This window comes from Zootoca vivipara, chromosome 1 (assembly GCF_965207765.1).
Source record: "Zootoca vivipara chromosome 1, rZooViv2.hap1.1, whole genome shotgun sequence".
Taxonomy (NCBI): Eukaryota; Metazoa; Chordata; class Lepidosauria; order Squamata; family Lacertidae; genus Zootoca; species Zootoca vivipara.
This window is the reverse complement of record NC_142582.1, coordinates 119,361,955-119,380,357: the sequence shown is the minus strand read 5'-3', so window position 1 is coordinate 119,380,357 and position 18,403 is coordinate 119,361,955. Positions and strand designations below refer to the sequence as shown.

General features: G+C 45.1%; 1 protein-coding gene across 1 annotated transcript in view; it reads left to right on the top strand.

Annotated features, from left to right (window-relative positions):
• The first annotated feature begins 3,235 nt into the window (after positions 1–3,235).
• Positions 3,236–18,403, top strand: part of BEGAIN (brain enriched guanylate kinase associated) — a 172,289-nt gene continuing 157,121 nt past the window's right edge. Inside the window, exon 1 of the mRNA XM_088661111.1 lies at positions 3,236–4,075. Within this exon, the coding sequence (XP_088517237.1) occupies positions 3,236–4,075 (840 nt within the window). The remainder of the gene's footprint in view (positions 4,076–18,403) is intronic.

Genomic DNA, 18,403 nt, shown 5'->3' with positions numbered 1-18,403 from the left:
GGTTGCCATCAGAGGATGGTTGGTTTCATCTGTGCTGCTCCACCCTCACAGAGGGTGGCGCTGTGGTCTAAACTACTGAGCTTCTTGGGCTTGCCAATCGGAAAGTCCGCAGTTCGAATCTGCACAATGGGGTGAGCTCCCGTTGCTCTGTCCCAGCTCCTGCCAACCTAGCAGTTCGAAAGCATACCAGTGCAAGTAGATAAATAGGTACCGCTGAGGGAGGTAAATGGCATTTCCATGCACTCTGGCACTCGTCACGGTGTCCCACAGTGCCAGAAGCAGTTTAGTCATGTTGGCCACATGACCCGGAAAGTTGTCTGTGGGCAAACACCGGCTCCCTCGGCCTGAAAGCGAGGTGAGCACAGCAACCCCATAGTCACCTTTGTCTGGACTTAACCATCCAGGTGTCCTTTACCATTAGCTTTTTTCTTTTCTTTCTTTTTTTGCTCTACCCTCCATCCCAAGAGTCCTTCCTAAGGGAGTTGCTTCATAGGTATTTTGACTTGACATATCAGTAAGCTCTATGCTTGGTTAAATGTTAAACAAATGAGCAGCTATTGATTGTTAACATCTTATTGTTCTGTTGCAGTCCTCTTGTGTATTGCCATTGTATTGCTGTATTGAGATTTTGATTCGGAGCCACTCTGAGCACAGATTTACTGTGGAAAATGCAGCATATATAAATAAATTGACAAGGGCAATGCAAAATCTTGAAGTATACCAACGCTTTCTGCAAATACACCACACACATCATAACAGTGACCAATTTTTTGCTAGTAAAAAATAATGGCCAAATGAGATTAAAACTACCCATGTGACAGGCCCAGCTGTCAGGTGCCCAGTGAGCTGCAGTGATAGCTATGGGTATCGTATCTTCAAAACTCATAAGAGCAGGGTGCTGATTCATTTAACCTGCAAATGCTGCCACCAGCACTTTTGCAGGACCAGGAGGGAAAATATTTTTTACAGGGTAATTGCAAGCGGTGCTTAACAGTTCTTGCCACAAAACGAAAACATCTTTCTGAGCTCTTCTTTAGGAAACTTCCAGTTGTCATAACAACCTTGGCGGCAGTTCTCCTCCTTTTGCTACAGGAGATTTCATTTGCTCGTGATAGGCTACTATTCCCAGGAAAACAAAGCCCTTAAAAAATATATTAAACGTAAGGAAAAGGACAAATCTTTGCCCCTACCTCCCAAGCACAAAAGTCTTAATTTCTTTTCACAGTGCAGGGGCACCCATTTGCAGGTTTGCAGAGTCATCCCACTGAATCAATTAATCTTGGTGGTGGTGGGATCCTTCGGTCTTGTTCTGCCTTTTGCTCAGACCTGGAGGTGTTCAGAAAAGCTCTCTCAAATGTCATTTGGCACCTAAATAAGCTTCAATTAACCTTTGCCCAAATTCTTTATATACCCTCCGTGATCAAGCTGGCAATGTATTCCCAATAAGTGCCTCATAATGCATCGTTCTTAGTCCTCCAAGGTGCCCAGCTATGCAGGTGGAATGCTGATTTGCCAAGGGAGATGCCTTCACTCTCGTTGTGTCGCACGCAGTTTGTAAGAAATTCCAAAGAGCCTTCACAAGACCGTTTTGATGCAGAGTGGTGAACTTCCCCAGACCCCTGTGAAGTTGTACAGCATTTCAGCTTCTTCTTCTTCTTCTTCTTCTTCTTCTTCTTCTTCTTCTTCTTCTTCTTCTTCTTCTTCTTCTTCTTCTTCTTCTTCTTCTTCTTCTTCTGTGTAATGGTGTTCAGAAAGGAAAGGAACCCTGACCATGTTATAGGCAACGTCAGGAAGTCATCAGTGAGGGGTGGGAAAGAGAGGCAATTAAATAGCATAAAGATCACACTGTAATTTCAAGAAAAGTGGTAAATGAGAAAGGTGAATTGACTGATTTGAGATTCAGAGCTGTTCGATACCACCTGTTCTCACATATATATATATTAAATCAGCAGATGTTGGCATTGACATATATATATATATATATATATATAATCAGCAGATGTTGGCATTGACTGGCAATTCTCAAGATTTTTGGATCTGTAGGTAACATTGTGCCACAGAGTTTGCTTTTTCACTTTTGCAAGATGTGAGCAGGTTATCTCTGTCCAGGAAGGGCAATTCTGGTCCGACTCACAGCTGATCATCATTTGAGTTTCTAAACCAATGCAATAAGAATCCTTTCAGTGAATACAATCATAATTCTCAATGTTTTCAACAAAAAATGATGAACAACGCACAGAAACTAAAGGCAAAACGAAGCCCCACCCAGGGTTCAGTGTCCACATATGGAAGATTCCCATAAGATCAGTAGATCCTATGGGATAAGAAAACACAAAGTCAACACATCAGAGAGGATGTGAGGTCTTTGTGGGCCTCCCATGTGATCAGACCTCTTCCTCCACTCAGTACAAGTTACAGCTTCCCTAGAGCACCAGACCATTGGGTGGAGAGGATGGGCTGACTGGATGTGACTTCCCATTCCATGTAATATTGTGGGTAACAGTGTCTTTGCATGTCCCCCATTGCATGTACAGTACATTGAAGGGGAATCCTCAGTGCATGGACAATGCTGCAGTGGGGGGGGGGACACCAGATCATTCTCCTAAGCATCTTATTCCATGGCCTGATGGGTCCTCATAGAGCTGTGTGTGTGTGTGTTTTATAACAGAACAGAGTGCATTGACAAAGAGCAGGGCATTTCATACCATCATATGACCTTCTTTAGTATCTGACTTTTTTTTTAAAAAAAAAAAAAAGCCCTGCAATGTTACTGCCCCAGAGCTTACTTAGTGTGAATTGATTCACATCAATGTAGATGAGTTCACAGTTCAACAGGCAGGAATATATCAGATGCTTGTCTTGATCGATGGAAACCCACGTTTCTCAGCAACGGGGACCGGGGCAGGAGGTGGGAGATTGCATGTACTATGGATTTAGTTGATTGGTACAACTAATTAAAATGATGCAAATTTGCTATTGATCTCATTTTGGTGGATATGTGTGACTAGGGATTGTGAACTGCGGCAGCTGGACCAGGGGTGTATTTTGCCAAGGAAACGGCCGTTTTGCTTGGATGAAGAAAAAGAGGGAGATGCCATCTTGCTGGCCATAGGTTAACATTCCGATACGTAAAAGAAAAGATCCCATGGAGCCATTGTCCAAAGGATCTCCAACACACATCAAGGCGGAGAGTGGGGCACGCGGGAGACTCCACAAGCCAGAAGGGCCTAGAGGGATGGCTGAAGAACGACCATGTTGCGGTGCTGCTGCCTATCTGCGTGCCTCTGAAGCTGGAAGCAGCCTGGAGAGAAGACATTTGAGCATGTTGGGTATGGCGAGCTATTCCAAACCCTGCAGCTCCAGCGAGGACAGCTTTGAGCTCCAAAGTGGCGGAAGGCCAGAGGCTAAAAGCTTTGTTAAAAGCAAAAATAAGGATGAAGGCTATCAATCCCATCGATTGAAACGCAGCCAGAAATGGGGTGAAAACATTCATGGTCTGGAGCACGCTTCACTCTACCCAGCCAAAGCAGGGAGCACCAGTCAGAAGCTGCAGAGGGGGAAGGTGCAGAAGAGAAGCAGCTCGTCGGCCTCTGACCTCAGCGTGCTGAGCCAAGGGTCCTCAAGCTCTGTGTCTGTCGTGGAAGAGAAGATCGAGGCCAAGCTCAAGTTCTCACAGTTCCTGAACGAGGTCACGTTCAGGGTGCTCGACCCTGTGAGCCTGAGAGCTTTCCGGGCTGCCAAGCTAAAGAGTAGCCTGGGATCGGGTGGTAGAAGCCTGGATGACTTGCGGATGAAGAAGAAGACTCCCGAGGGCTGGAAAGCCGATGCTGTGGCCCGGAAGTCACACCGAGAGACGGACCTGGAGAGCTTGAGGAGCGATGACCTCGTGGCTGGAGCACGGTTGCGCAAGCTGGAGAAGTCCTTGTCTTTGGATACAGGCCCACCACCCCATGAGAGATACGGCGATGGGGTTGCATGCGAAGTCAGGCCTCTCCTGCCGGGAGAAACCATCATTTTGCAAAGGGATGGAATGCCTGCTAGGAAATCTGCCTCCTTGCCTCGAAGTTCAAGCATGGTGAGCCAATCCAAAACCACTTTATTTGGCATGTTTCTCATGGGTTTGGGGGAGGGGCTGTAGTTCAGTGGTGGAGCATCTGCAGTAGCATACCCTCCAACATTTCTCCAATGAAAATAGGGACTTTGTATTCTATCATTATCATCCTCACCACCACCACCACTCTGGGCAGTTTTCAGCATATATATAAAAAACATTTTTAAAAACATTACATAATTTTCCCTATACAGGGCTGCCTTCAGATGTCTTCTAAAGGTTGCATAGTTACTTATCTCCTTGACTTGGGGGTCGCATAACTCCATACCCTCCAACAATTCCTTGAGTATACCTGAAGGAGCCACCCCCATCGTTCAGGAGTCACTAAGGTCCAGCTCTGAGGGCCTTTTGGTGGTTCCCTCACTGCGAGAAGTGAGGCTACAGGGAACCAGGCAGAGGGCCTTCTCGGTAGTGGCCCTGTAGAACGCCCTCCCAGCAGATGTCAAGGAAATAAAAAGCTATCTGACTTTTAGAAGACATCTGAAGGCAGCCCTGTTTAGGGAAGTTTTTTATGTCTGATGTTTTATTGTGTTTTTAATATTCTGTTGGGAGCTGCCCAGAGTGGCTGGGGAAACCCAGCCAGATGCTTGGGGTATAAATAAATAAATACTATTATTATTATTATTATTATTATTATTATTATTATTATTATTAAAATGCAGACATCATAGGGAAAAGCAGGACAATCCGGGATCAAATCAGAAACAAGGACGGCTTCTGTAAATCTGGGACCATCTCTGTAAAATAGGAACACTTTAGAGGGTCTGCAGTAGGTCACAGGTTTGATCCAAGTATCATTTGGAAAAGACCCCTGCCTGAAAACCTGGAGGGGTCACTGCCAGTCAGTGTAGACAATGCAGAGCTAGATGGACCCATGGCCTGACTTGGTGGAAGGCAGCTTTCTATGTTCTGCAGCTGAGCCAAAAGTAGGGCATAAGGGCAGAGCTCACTTTCAGCAATAGGAGAGCTTCTTTCTTTCTTTTCAAGAGTTTCACCATCACCCTGTTGTTGTTGGAAGTAACAGCAGTGGCATCTGTTGATCTGGCTGCCATTTTGCAGTTTTCCACAATGCCGTGGACTTAGCATCATACCTGGGGCATTATGAGGAGCAAAACGGTGACGCACAAATGTACATTGGTTGACAATATTTGGAGTGCATTTGGCGAACTGCTTCTCTTTTTGCAGAGGGGCGAGGGAAATAAAGTCCTCAGCAAATTCCTCGGAAAAATCTCTTTGCGCCGTGGTTCAGTTTGGTTCCGTTACCCTCCACCTGTCTCGTGAAGCTATGGGTTCAAATCCCCCTTTCCTGAGTGCCGGGAGCCAGCAAGGGTGAAGGACGTATACTCAGACTTTACATGCACAGAATCCTAATTTCAGTCCTTGGCATCTCAGTGTAAAGAAATTCAGGCAATATAAGTGAGGAGAAATCCACCTCTACACCTATTTGTGTAAAAAGCACTGGGCTCTTTGGACTGGCAGTCTGCCTTAGTATAAGGCAGCTTCCTGTGTTCAGAAGACACCTCATATATGTAGGGTTCACTTTCTGGAGACAGCAAAAACAGTTTCACTTGCATAGCATCACCCACATGCTACTTTCCCCCTGGGGTGCCAATTAACATGAGAGAAAACCTTCGCACTCCCCTTTTAAAAATTCATTTTCAAAATAATGTAGGCAATTGCCAGCTTCCTCCCCTTGCCCCTGTCTCCCATCAGCTGGTGCTAAACTGAGACCTTAAGAACTTAACCCAGGGGAGGCACAAGCAAACTGGCTTCCTGGTTGCATAATCCTGGCCCATTCACAAACTGATGACCTCAAGCTGAGCCCATAGGGGAAGAAAAATGTTAAGTCACCTTGAAGTCAAGAGAAGCCTTACAGGTTAAAAAAAAAAAAAGGTGTGTGTGTGTGTGAAGTCTGCCACAAGAGAGGGCAGAAGACCTGCGTGTAACATCTCCTCTTCCCCTGTTCACGTTTATAAATGCAGTCATTTAATAAAAGCACCAGGCATCCATGTTGCTGCAATTTTGCAAGGTGTCCTTGGCTGTCTGTGCCATGTCAAAGATGGCCTTAAGGCAAGGTTCTGGATGGAAGGCAATTCCGTCTGAAAATCTCTATGCTCCATTACAGGTCAGCACCCTGAATAGCAAATGGAAGGTCCTGCAAAAAGAAATGAACAAAGCTGACCCCCTCCTCACAGTTCAAAGGGCTGCCATTAGAATTGGGGGGGGGGAGCTGAGCTCTATAGCATACATCTGGGATGGGCAGCAGCTGACAGGCGGCTGCATCCTGCGTATTAACTTTAACCACTTTGCTTTTAACGTGGTAAAAGTCCCTCTCTACCATGTTTACAAGTCTAGCAGCGACCTTCCTTCTCTCACGGGCGATTTCATGGGGTTGCTGAATGTTCAACTTGGACTAAATTCCCTCCCTGGTCATTTTCTGCCTCAGTTCTCTGTGCTGAATCCAGAAGACAGTTGTAATAGAAACATTTCTCTACTGAATTCTGACTGCTTCAGTGCTGTAGTATTTTATGAATAGATAAATGCTTTGAAATTCCAGCCCCTGAACCTCTGGACTTATTCGCACAATGTAGATCCTCTTCTCTTTGGTCAAGAATTCCAACTTGGCCCCTTCCTGGAGCTCCCCATGGGAATTTCATTTCTCAAAAAGTGTTGGGAAATGAAAACTAGAGTTCCAAAATATATTGATTTGTTTCAGTGTATCTGTGTATCTCTTCTGTTTCAGTGTATCTGATGAAGTGTGCATGCACACGAAAGCTCATACCAAAATAAAAACTTAGTTGGTCTTTAAGGTGCTACTGAAGGAATTTTTTTATATTGATTTCTTCTTCTTCTTCTTCTTCTTCTTCTTCTTCTTCTTCTTCTTCTTCTTCTTCTTCACATCAGGAACTCTTTAGCTGTGTTTGGTGACAATATCTTGAGAGGCAGCGGAACCTAAGGAGAACAGGGACAGATAGACAAACCACTTTCCAAAATATATATTAAATATTCTCTTCTTTGATTCTAATAATGGTGATTACTATGTGAAATTTAACAATGCAATGCATATTGTGGACACTGTTGCAATGTATTTATTTTGAACCATGTGTATTCCAAAATAAACCCGAAGCAGTTTATTAAAGAAAACATGTAAAATAAATGAGTACAGTGGTACCTCGCAAGACGAATGCCCTGCAAGATGAATTTTTCGCAAGACGAATGCGTCTTGCGATCTGATGGTGACTCGCAAGACGAATTCGTTTTGCGAAAAATTCATCTTGCGAATCGCGGATTCCCATAGGAATGCATTGATATTTAATGAATGCGTTCCTATGGGCAAAAAGAAAAAAGAAATTTCAATGCATTCCTATGGGAAGCCGCGATTCGGAAGACGAATTTTTAGCAAAACGAATTGACTCGCGGAACGAATTAAATTTGTCTTGCGAGGCACCACTGTATACGATAAAACAGTTCGCAAACATAAGTATAACATACAGGAAAAATCTTCAAGCTGCACTGAAATCAATTTCGTACAGTAAAACCAAGAGCGTGATAAAGCAACTCAGCGATAAAAACCAGGAGACGGAACTTTAACCCACACTACAAGCCTGACAAAATAAAAAGGTCTTAGCAGCTTGCCTGAAGCTTACATTTCCAAGGTCTTCAATAAACTCAGGCTAATGCAACTATGCAGGAAGCTCAACTTTGCCATGGCTGTATTGTATTTGGTGTTTCATAATATAACTAATAACACATAGTCCTGCAGAACATTTCAATTTCAGGCAACCTTACATAACCTGCATGAGCTCAGTTGTGACAATGGTTCAGAGACATACAAGCAAAGTTGTCATGTGATTGGGGGAATCTTTGGCATTCGTGGAAACTGGCACCCTCTGGAGATGCAGACCGGGGGGGGGGGGGCGGTGATGTGCAAAAACTACCTATCAGACTATGGAGCATATGACACATGTGTTTGTGGTGCAGCACCACCGCTGCTGCAGTGAGATCAAAAGCAGGAGAAGCTATCCATCCTTCCTGCGCCATGGCACAAAGGTGTGTGAATGTTTTTGCCCTTCCACCTTGCCTCACCCTCACTCTGAACGTTTGAGAACCTGGGTCACATAAAATGTAGTAATTTATAATGTGACTATTGCAGTGAATGGATATTTTTTAATTGGCAGGGGTGGGGCATCAATACAGCTCCTTGCCAAGGGTGCAAGGGATCCCAGGTACTTCTGGGATCTTGCATGCATGACTCCAGCCTTGTTCAGGGACGTTTTTTAATGCATGACATGTTAATGTATTTTAAATCTTTGTTGGAAGCTGCCCAGAGTGGCTGGAGAAACCCAGCCAGATGGGCGGGGTACAAATAAGAAATTATTATTATTATTATTATTATTATTATTATTATTATTATTATTATTGGAGCAATGCAGCCAGGAAAAAAATCCTGTGGCATTTTAAAGCCTATCAAATTTATTGTGGCATAAGCTGTGCTATCCTCATTTGGTGTGTAGGTGTGTATGAAATATTCCCATAAAGCATCTTGAATCAATTTCATAGCAAGGGATTATGGCTATGAGTCTTGGAAGACCTCCTCCCTGTCCTGCAGGCCCTTTCCCACCTGGCCTGGGAGGGTGGGGCCCTGACTGACTCCAACTACAAAAGCTTAAGAGAGGCTGAGGAGTCATGGAACATAGTGAGAGATACAAATCCCTGTCCCTTATGGGATATGCCAGATTCCTCTGTCACCCGACTCCCAAATTCTCAGTTTTCAGGCTTTCTGCTGGCTACCACAAGTGGTAACTTTATACCTGCCATGGGACCTCCAGCATGGTGAAGCCCCCCTCCCTTTGGTTTTCTAACCTCCCCAGGCAACAACATCAAGGAGTTCGGGTTGCACCCGAATTCTGGATGCAATTCATACATGCAGAGATATAAAAGTTTGTCAAAAGTGGAGCAAACAAAAGGGGCCAAGAAATGCAAAGGGCAGGCAGTAGTTACACCACATTTCTATGCATAGGCCAAATGCATAAACAATATGAATGGAATGACTCATTCACAACAGCAGTCATGGGTGATAAGATTATATTGCTATCTTCCTCACTTGAGCCCAGATTCAACGGAATAACATTTGCTAATAAATTCAAGTTCAGCAGTTTCTCACAGGAGCGCCCCTCTGAAGTCTTTTTGTTATTGTTGGACTTATGGCAACTTGGAGGTCTGCAGCAAATTGTCTGGGGAGACTGAAAAGTTGTAACACAACTTTCTGAATGCTGAACTTAAGGACATAGGAAGCAACATTATAACATTGGTCCATCTAGTTCAGCGGCTGCCCAGGATTTTTAGACATGGGACATTCCCAGTTCCACCTGGAGATGCACAAGGAACCCTCTGCTGTATCCGTGACCTATAGACCTTCCTGTGGTGATGTCAGATTCGTCTCTGTTTATTCACACATAGACTGAGCTCAGAGGTAGCAATATTAGCTTAATAAACCATGGTTATCAAGTCAAGAGAAAGCATGGTGAGCCCTCCCTCATCAGTGGTGCTTCATTCTGCCGGTGAGGACAGTCAGAGAGAGGGCTGTTTGCTTTCCTTCCCACCCTTCCAGCCATCTCTCCTCTTTTCCTCACTGATATACTTAGTTTGTTTAATCCACAGTCTCCCATTATATCCAAACAGGGATAACTGTGACTTAACCTTGGTTTACTAACTTGGATATGACTCTACTGCCAGAGTGATATTGTGCTGGCTGTACAGCTATACTAGGAGTGCTTTGACGTAAGGAGGAAATTACATCAAGCTGAAACCCTTATGCACCTCACTTAGGATTCCTCGCGGGTCATTCGTCCTCATGCCCCTTTATATTCCATGTCAGGAACTGTTGAGCACTACCACATATGGTGAGCCTTGCAGCTTCTCAGGGAATAACTTTCCATAGTGACTCCACCCAGAATGGTCATTGGCTCCTACAGGACAGGAAGGAGTATAAGAGAGCTTCCTGTCTTGGAGGAACTGTGCTTGAGCAACAAAGTCTACCCGCACTCCATAGGGTCTTGTGCTTCTGGCTTGTTCTCCGATCTTGGATTTTCCCAGCTCTAACTGGAGATGCTGGGGATCGAACCTGGGACCTCCTGTGTGCAAGGCAGATGCTCTAATCACTGAGCTATTATCCTGATTGCTCTTAGAGCCTGGACTTGGGTGCCTGGCTCCTTAACTGTTCTAGAATGCTGCCCCTGACACAGTCCTAACTCTTGGGACAAGCAAGATCCTACTACCTTTTTCTTGTGATAAGCTCCATGCTTTCCATACATGCAGGGAGGGAGGGTGCAAGATTGTGGCGATTGAAACCTACATTGCTTGGGTAAAAAGCAATTACCCTTTTAGATTAACAAAATGAGTCTCTTGCAAACTAAAAGAACAGTTAATTATAGAAAAAGGAAGACAGAGCGTACTTGTGAAAGATCACATTTGTTTGCATTAGCTTATTCCCTTCTTCTGCTCAGTACTCTGGTTTTCTTTCATGAGTAGCGTGCCTCCCATAATCCGCCCATAAGGATGGATTTTAAATAATCACTTTCCACTTATATACATTTTTTTCCAGCCAACGTGCTGGGTTTAAGATCTTGTTCTGTTTCTGTATGCATGTATCAAATATTGCAGATGCAATAAGAGTGGAACTGCTGATGGATTTCAAGAGAAATGCACTTAAATCTATTGTAATAACAAATAGATATGCTTTCATATACTTTCATATACTTCATTAATCTGGGATCCAAAATGAATGGAACCTTTCAGAGTTTGCGAACAATTCTAGCATTTTCAGCACTTTGTCAAAGATATGGATTTACATCATGGCCTCCTGAGAACCATTCTCTGATTAATTTTGCACTGCGCCTTCACAGACTTGTTCTCCGTTGTTCAGAGGATAGGGCAAGAACCAGTTGATGAAAATTGTATGGAAGCGTGTTTGGGCTAAAATTTAAGAGAAGCTTGCTGATAGTAAGAGCTATTCAAAAATGGAACAGTCTACCTTGGGAGGTGCTGACGTTTCCTTTGCTGGAGATACTTGTATCCTTGGGCAATAAGCGCCTACAAAGGAATGTGTGTGCCTTTCATGTCTGTGCACATGTTTTCACATTTAATCCCTTTGAAGAAGTATATAGCCTTAGTTTAATATACTACAGAAACACAGACTTATAAAGCTGGGACCATTGACTATCCTTAACCACCCTTGACCATTGGCCATGCTTGGACCATCTACTCCAGCTTCCTGCTCAACGTAGCATCTACAAAACAGGATACAATCAGTCCTCACCAACCTGGTGTTCTCCAGATGTTTTGGGCTGCAACTTCCATCAGCCCTAGCCAGCATAACCAATTGTCATTGACCGTCCTTGACCATTGGCCATGCTACCTATGGCTGATGGGAGTTGTAGTCCAAAACATCTGATTGAGGACTGATTGGCATGCTGTGGTTGCATCCTGCTTAGTAAATTCTACATTGAGCAGGGAGCAGATGGCCTCCACGTTGCCAGTTTTATAATCCTATGTTTTCTGTGGTATGTGCAGCTAAGGGTCTAACTTCTCCATCGTGATTTTCAGTCCTGTTTCAAAGTTTGCATGAAGGTGCCTGCTCCTGATCACGTATATCTGAATCATCTGGGTATTATGACAGTTACAGTTCCCTTCCCATTGACTTAGGTGCCTCAGACAAACCAGGCTAAATGGGAGGAGGCAGCAATGGGGATCTAGACCGGGATGGGCAGAGACTGCAGAGAACTCACTGGTATCACCTGGGATGTTCTGGAACATATTGGTTTTACCATTTGGAATAATCTGAAACCAAAAGTATCAGATGGATCAGACATCCAACAACCCCCTCATTAAATTAGTCCTTCATTTACCACCCCCTCCTCAAAGATAAATTCTGAAAGGGGTGGGGTGGCAAGTCCTCACATAACTAGTCTTACAACACAAGGGTCCCTGCTATTGCAGTTCCCTTCCAAAAGCCAAATAGAGCTTCAGATTGGTCAGCTGCATCCTGCGGATCTCCCTGCTGTCTCACCCATCCCCTTCCTGGACAGCAGCAGTGACACACCTGCTGGAAAGCTAGCATTGTGACTCTGCTCCCCCCCCCCCCAAAAAAGCAAACCATCTCTGCACTGTGGAGGGAATCTGCATGTACCAAACTACACATAATGTTAAATGCATGCAAATATCTAACGTGCACATTAAAATTAATAATAATAATCGGTGCACACAGGGAGGAGGGGGTCAATACTTTCCCTGTATGTTGTGATCACATCAAAATAATTCCTCTATTGCTGAAACTGCTATTAGCTCCAGGGAGAAGGCTCCAATTAGAAGCTCCCCTCTCTGCGCCAATAGTAGCTCCAGGGGGTAATTCTGAGCAAGGCTGGGTCATGACCCACAACCCAGGGACCTTACAGTGCTCAGTAATGGATGCAGATGAGGACAAGTTTCAGGTTACTTCCTGGGTGGCAGGGAGAGATAGCTGCCAGGGACTAATGGAAGCGTGCAGCTGACAATGATGTGGCAGTGTGCAAATTTGCACTCACTTTCTCTTTCTCCGCCATGAATCATGGGATCAGTTTGCTACCAGGGCAGGTTTAAGGTTTTTTTTTTTTTTTTAAACATGATTAACGAAGTTCTCAGCAACTAGGGATCAGTCTACCTGAAGGGGATGCCTGCAATTAATTAATTAATTAATTCCTGGAAATTGGAAAGGGTCTGACAGTCCTTTGCTTCCAATATATTTTTGTCCCTAACACGCCTGCAAAAGGCTTGCTCCCAGAGCAAAAGAGATCCATGCATGCAAGATATAAAAAAACAGAGTGAATGGACAAAGACGATGCTGGCACCCCCAAATTGCGGAAGACTGAATAGTGATGCCCCGCCCCCAGGTGCATGTCATGTTTGCCACTCCGGGTGCCCGAGTGGCTTCCTCCGCCACTGCTCCTTGTACCTCGGTCCAGTATACCTGAAGGAGCGTCTCCACCTCTATCACTCTGCCCGGACACTGAGGTCCAGCACCGAGGGCCTTCTGGCGGTTCCCTCGCTGCGAGAAGCCAAGTTACAGGGAACCAGGCAGAGGGCCTTCTCGGTAGTGGCACCGACCCTGTGGAATGCCCTCCCACCAGATGTCAAAGAGAGAAACAACTACCAGACTTTTAGAGGACATCTGAAGGCAGCCCTGTTTAGGGAAGCTTTTAATGTTCAATAAATTATTGTATTTTAATATTTCTGGTTGAAGTTGCCCAGAGTGGCTGGGGAAACTCAGCCAGATGGACAGGGTATTATTATTGTTGTTGTTAATAAATAATAATAGTAATAATAGTAATAATAATAATAATAATAATAATATATTATTATTATTATTATTATTATTATTATTATTATTACCTTGAATCCATTGGTTCAGGTCCTACCCCTGCAGCAGGAGAAAACCAGCTTGCTCCATCTTCCATCTGATAGCTCTTCAGATATCTGAAGATGGCTATCAAATCACCTCTCCCGCTTCTCTTTGTACTTTATCTTTGTACATTGAGAGTGGAGGCATGCCCTCCAGGTTGACCTTGCTTTATTGCCATTGGTGCCTCCTGCAAGGACTCATGGAGGCATGGCACCAGTTACGTTGCCTCCTCAAAGTCATTTTCAATATCATTCCCATCTTCCATTACAGGGGGATCTCATACCTTTGGCTTCCCCTTTTTGTTGCTAGACTCCACCCCTTTATTGCTGGGCTGACAGCTCTGTGACATCACCAGGCCCCACTTCATACCATCACTTTGAGGCATCGCCAGGCCATGTGACATCATTCTTGGATCTCAAGTTTACAGATGCTGGAGTCTCAAAAAGCCTATTTGGGACTCATGTTGCTTACTGTGTGTTTGTGTGGCTTTCTTGCAGAAAAGTTTCCCCTCTATGTCTCTAGCACAGTCTTACAAGTGGACTTAAAAGCTGCCCCTTGAATAGCCTCTCCATAAATATGTCTAGCATTAAAAAAATAGTCTGGGTGGACATTATCCAAGGCTTTCCTTCAAGCCGTTCTTATGCGCATCACAGGTCTGCAGCCGCTAGCCGGTTGAATTCAGCATTCGTTGCAGGGAAGAGCGATCTGTGGAGCGACTCACACAATGTTCGAGACAAATCCTATTTCAGGAAACGAGCGCTCTGAATCACAGTCACAGGCAGCCAGGAAGCTGGAGAGCAGCCTGCAAAGTGGTGTGTGATGATCGAGGAGAAGCAAAAGCACAGCTATAGGCTGCAAGACCTGCTCAGCAGGAGAGAGAATGTTCATAAGCATTCATCAAAGGGAAGGGACAATGAGGGGGAAACATTTGCAAATAGATTTCCCCTCCCCTGCTTAGGGAATAAAGCCTACCCCAATTCCACATATGATATCTGAGTGGGGGCTTTGGGCTGTGGCCAAGTGTTTACTTGTGTCTCCTCTTGCTTACTATAATAATATGGTGAGTATAACCATGCAAGGGCCACCAGTCTGAGGCCCACGTGTCCCTGTGTGCCTTTATCTCCTACAGGATTGACAAAAGGTCTCCGTAAACATCCCCTCAAAAATCCACAGCTCACAAGAGCCCAGTTGCTCTTCCTGCTCAGTTCCTGTTTGCACTGGCTCAGCATCTCCTACCTTGAACATGCCCCCTTAAACATGCCTACATTTCATTGGATGCCAGAACTGGACACCTTCCCTCACTTCTGTTCTGAACAGAGACGGGGTACAAATAGCTTCTTTCTGTGAGTGAGCATAACAAGGGCTGTCCACCCAGTCAAATCTGGCTGGGAAGGTGCCAGCCTCATGTTGGGGAAGGGCCCCTAGCCATAGCTGCCAAGTCTCCCACTGAAAAATGCGGGATCAGTAGCGGCGTGGCACTGAAAGTCGCTTCTAGGCATGTCTGGAAGCAACTTCCGGTGCCGCCGCTGCCTGATTTTCGGTGCCCAGGCATGTCCGACATGCGTAGAAGCGACTTCCGGTGCCGCACCACCCATGTCTGGACACGGGAAATCGGGCGGCACCAGGACCCAAAATGGAGCCTCCCTGGCAGGTAGGAAATCCGGGGGGTTTACGGGATTTTTTCCAATCTGGGCTGCTAGCGGGAAACGGTTTAAAATACGGGGGTTTCCCGCGAAAAATGGGAGACTTGGCAGCTATGGCCCCAGCTCAGTGGAAGGCATCTGTTTTGCATACAGAAGGTCTTAGGTTCCACCCTTGCTATCTCCAGTTAAGGATGGGAGATACCCTTCTCTGAAGCACACAGGGTTCTCACAGTGGCCAGTGAGAAGCCCAGTTAGCAGGACTTGAGTGCAACAGCACTTCTGCCATGACTGAGCCTCAGAGTTCTGCTACAAAACAAACAACACTTATTCATATTTTGGTTACTATTGCCGTCATTCTAGTGTGCGTTCCCCAAGTAGCCATTGTTTGTTGGCATGCTCTTCTTTGCGTGGCCAGGCAGAGACCCCCCCCCCGACCCCAGGTGACTCATGACGTGTTATGAGATTAAAATTGGCCACAACTTTATTAAACTTTCAGATTCAGGGAGACCTTGGCTTAGGCATTGTGCGTTTATCCCTCCCAGCCCCCGTCTGGGGATCTGGGGAACATCTGGGTTATCGAACTGTGTGGGGATTGGGCTGCCTCTGGAGAACGTCTGTTCAAGCAGACACACACACACACACACACACACACACACACACACACACCATTTCGCCGCAACATAGGGGAGAGCACTGACTCCTCTGCGCATTTCATGTTGCTCCAATTACTTGTTCCATTTCATCCCTTGCTACAATAGACCAGAAGTTTTGTTTGTTAGGAGACTCACAGTGCCTGCTATGGCTACAGAGACTGGCAATTCATAACTGCTGCCTCCCATGTTTTTAGCTGTGTTAGAAGGACTGAAGTGTCCTCCCTGGGCAAACCTGGGCAGTGTTTTGTGGAGGTCCTGTGCTGCCCAGATGACAATACCCCCCCCTTCCCCCTTTTGACCTTGTTGATGTGGTCCAAAGGAAAGCAGAGAAATACATTTGGCAGTAGCTTGGCTGCAGGAGTAGCTGGAAAGAGGCGTACAAGGTGCCACCCCAACCGTCTTAGGGACTCATATATATATATGGACTCATATATATATGGCCATAGGGAGGGAGGAAGAGGGTGTTTGTGCTTGTTTTCAGAACACAAAAAATATACAGAATAAAACCACATAGCTCTCAACTGTCCTGATAAAATTGGGACATCCCTTTTTTCAGCCAAGAGCAGGGCACCCCAAAAATGCACATTTTGGGGTGCAGCAAAAGAATGGCCCCGAAAAAGGCGCATCTTTGGGGGCCGTGATCTTGAGTGCATCATATAATTCGTGCAGGAGCACGGCTGGAGAAGACACATGTCCAGTTTTTCACCACAATGTGTTGGAGGGTATGAAACCATACTGTATTTAGAGCTCAAAAGCATCCACGACCAGCATTCACTGACCCTCCCCCTGCCGCAGAAAGCATAATGTCCTTCTCATCGCCCCTAACAAATTGCAGTTCCCATGATTCTTTGGGGAAAGGCATGCATGTGTGTGTGTGTGGGGATAGCTCAGCCAGTAGAGCATGAGACTCTTAATCTCACGGTTGTGGGTTTGAGCCTCTCATTGGGTAAAAGATTCCTGCATTGCAGGGGGTTGGACTAGATGATCCTCAGGGTCCCTTCCAACTATACCGTTCTATGATTCTAAGATACAGTCTAAAATGCATGGTGCAAATGGGGCACTATACATTGCAACGCCTCACAAAAAAATTCCAGAAATAACCCCCTCCCCCTTCCATGTTTTTTTAGGAGGCCTATGTTTTATCCCCAGCCACCCCATGATTGGCCAATTTTTTGAATAAAGAAGCCCCCCACATTCTCCTATCCCATCCCTCAGACATCATGGTAGTTAGCAAGGATAGTTAACCCCATTTCAGGTTATGGTTCCTTTCCAAAAAAAGTACAACAAGAAACAGATAACAGCATATTGATTTTACATCTAGTCTAACCTTCCCAGTGGAAATGCCACGACTCTGCATTATAAGTTTTCTCCCTTCTCAAGCGGTGTAACTGTTAGCAGCCGATAATTCATCTCACCGACTTTCGCTCTTTGGCCTTATTGAGAAACGGTGCTATCTCTATATGTCATGGGGAATATTGAGGGAAATAAAGCACTGGTGCCTATCAATTTTATTTTAAAATACCATTTCTGATCATTCCCAGGAGTTTGCCTTTAGATAAGGGCAACAGACAAGCAATAATTTTTGCGAGAGTTGGTATGAGAGAGCCATTGTGGCCCATCAGCTGGAAACATTTCTCTGCCCAATTCCTTTGACCCACAATCATATCTGTCACATTGAGCTGTATCCAATTAGTTTTTTTACTCATTAAAATTATGGGTCCATGTTAGTCGTGTTTTTCATTATTTTCAGTGGGTCTCTGTTCTCATTATAGTTACACTAACTAGGTTGGTATTTCTGCAGTTGTACAAAATTCAGCAAAATAATAATAATAATAATACCCCCCCCCCCAATTTGACAGAGACTGAAACCTATTGTAGGTTGTTTTGAATTGTTTTGAATATTGTATTGTAATCTTGTAGCCCTCCCTGGGACCTTAGGGTGGGTAAATAATAATAATAATAATAATAATAATAATAATAATAATAATAGTGATGGGGATAAATGTGGGCACACATATCACAGCAGGTTCAGTAGCAGCCTTTGTTGTGAGGCTGAGGTGGGGGGCAGATAGGGATGTGCAGTTGGGGCTGCCCAGGGGGGAGCACTGGATTGACTTCCTTAGTACATCCCTGCATCTTTGACTTCTCTGCCACCCTGGCTTCCTCCATCCCCATTCAGGCAAGGTGGAACAATGCCAATGTTGGGACAGTTCTCCTCCATATGGGTTGCTACTTCATCGGCTCTGTGGGAAGTAGCTATTTGTCTGTCAGCCAGGAGTTCAGGAGGTGCCAGTTAAAATGGGTAATGCTCAAAAGCTTCATGATTGGGTTTGGCATTTGGTGTGTGAACTCACCTATCTTGGAATTTCCATTCCCAATATGAATTCCCTCTTTCATTGCCTCTTTTTAAAGGTAAAGGGACCCCTGACCATTAGGTCCAGTCGCGGACGACTCTGGGGTTGCGGCGCTCATCTCGCTTAATTGGCCGAGGGAGCCGGCGTACAGCTTCCGGGTCATGTCATGACTAAGCCGCTTCTGGCGAACCAGAGCAGTGCACGGA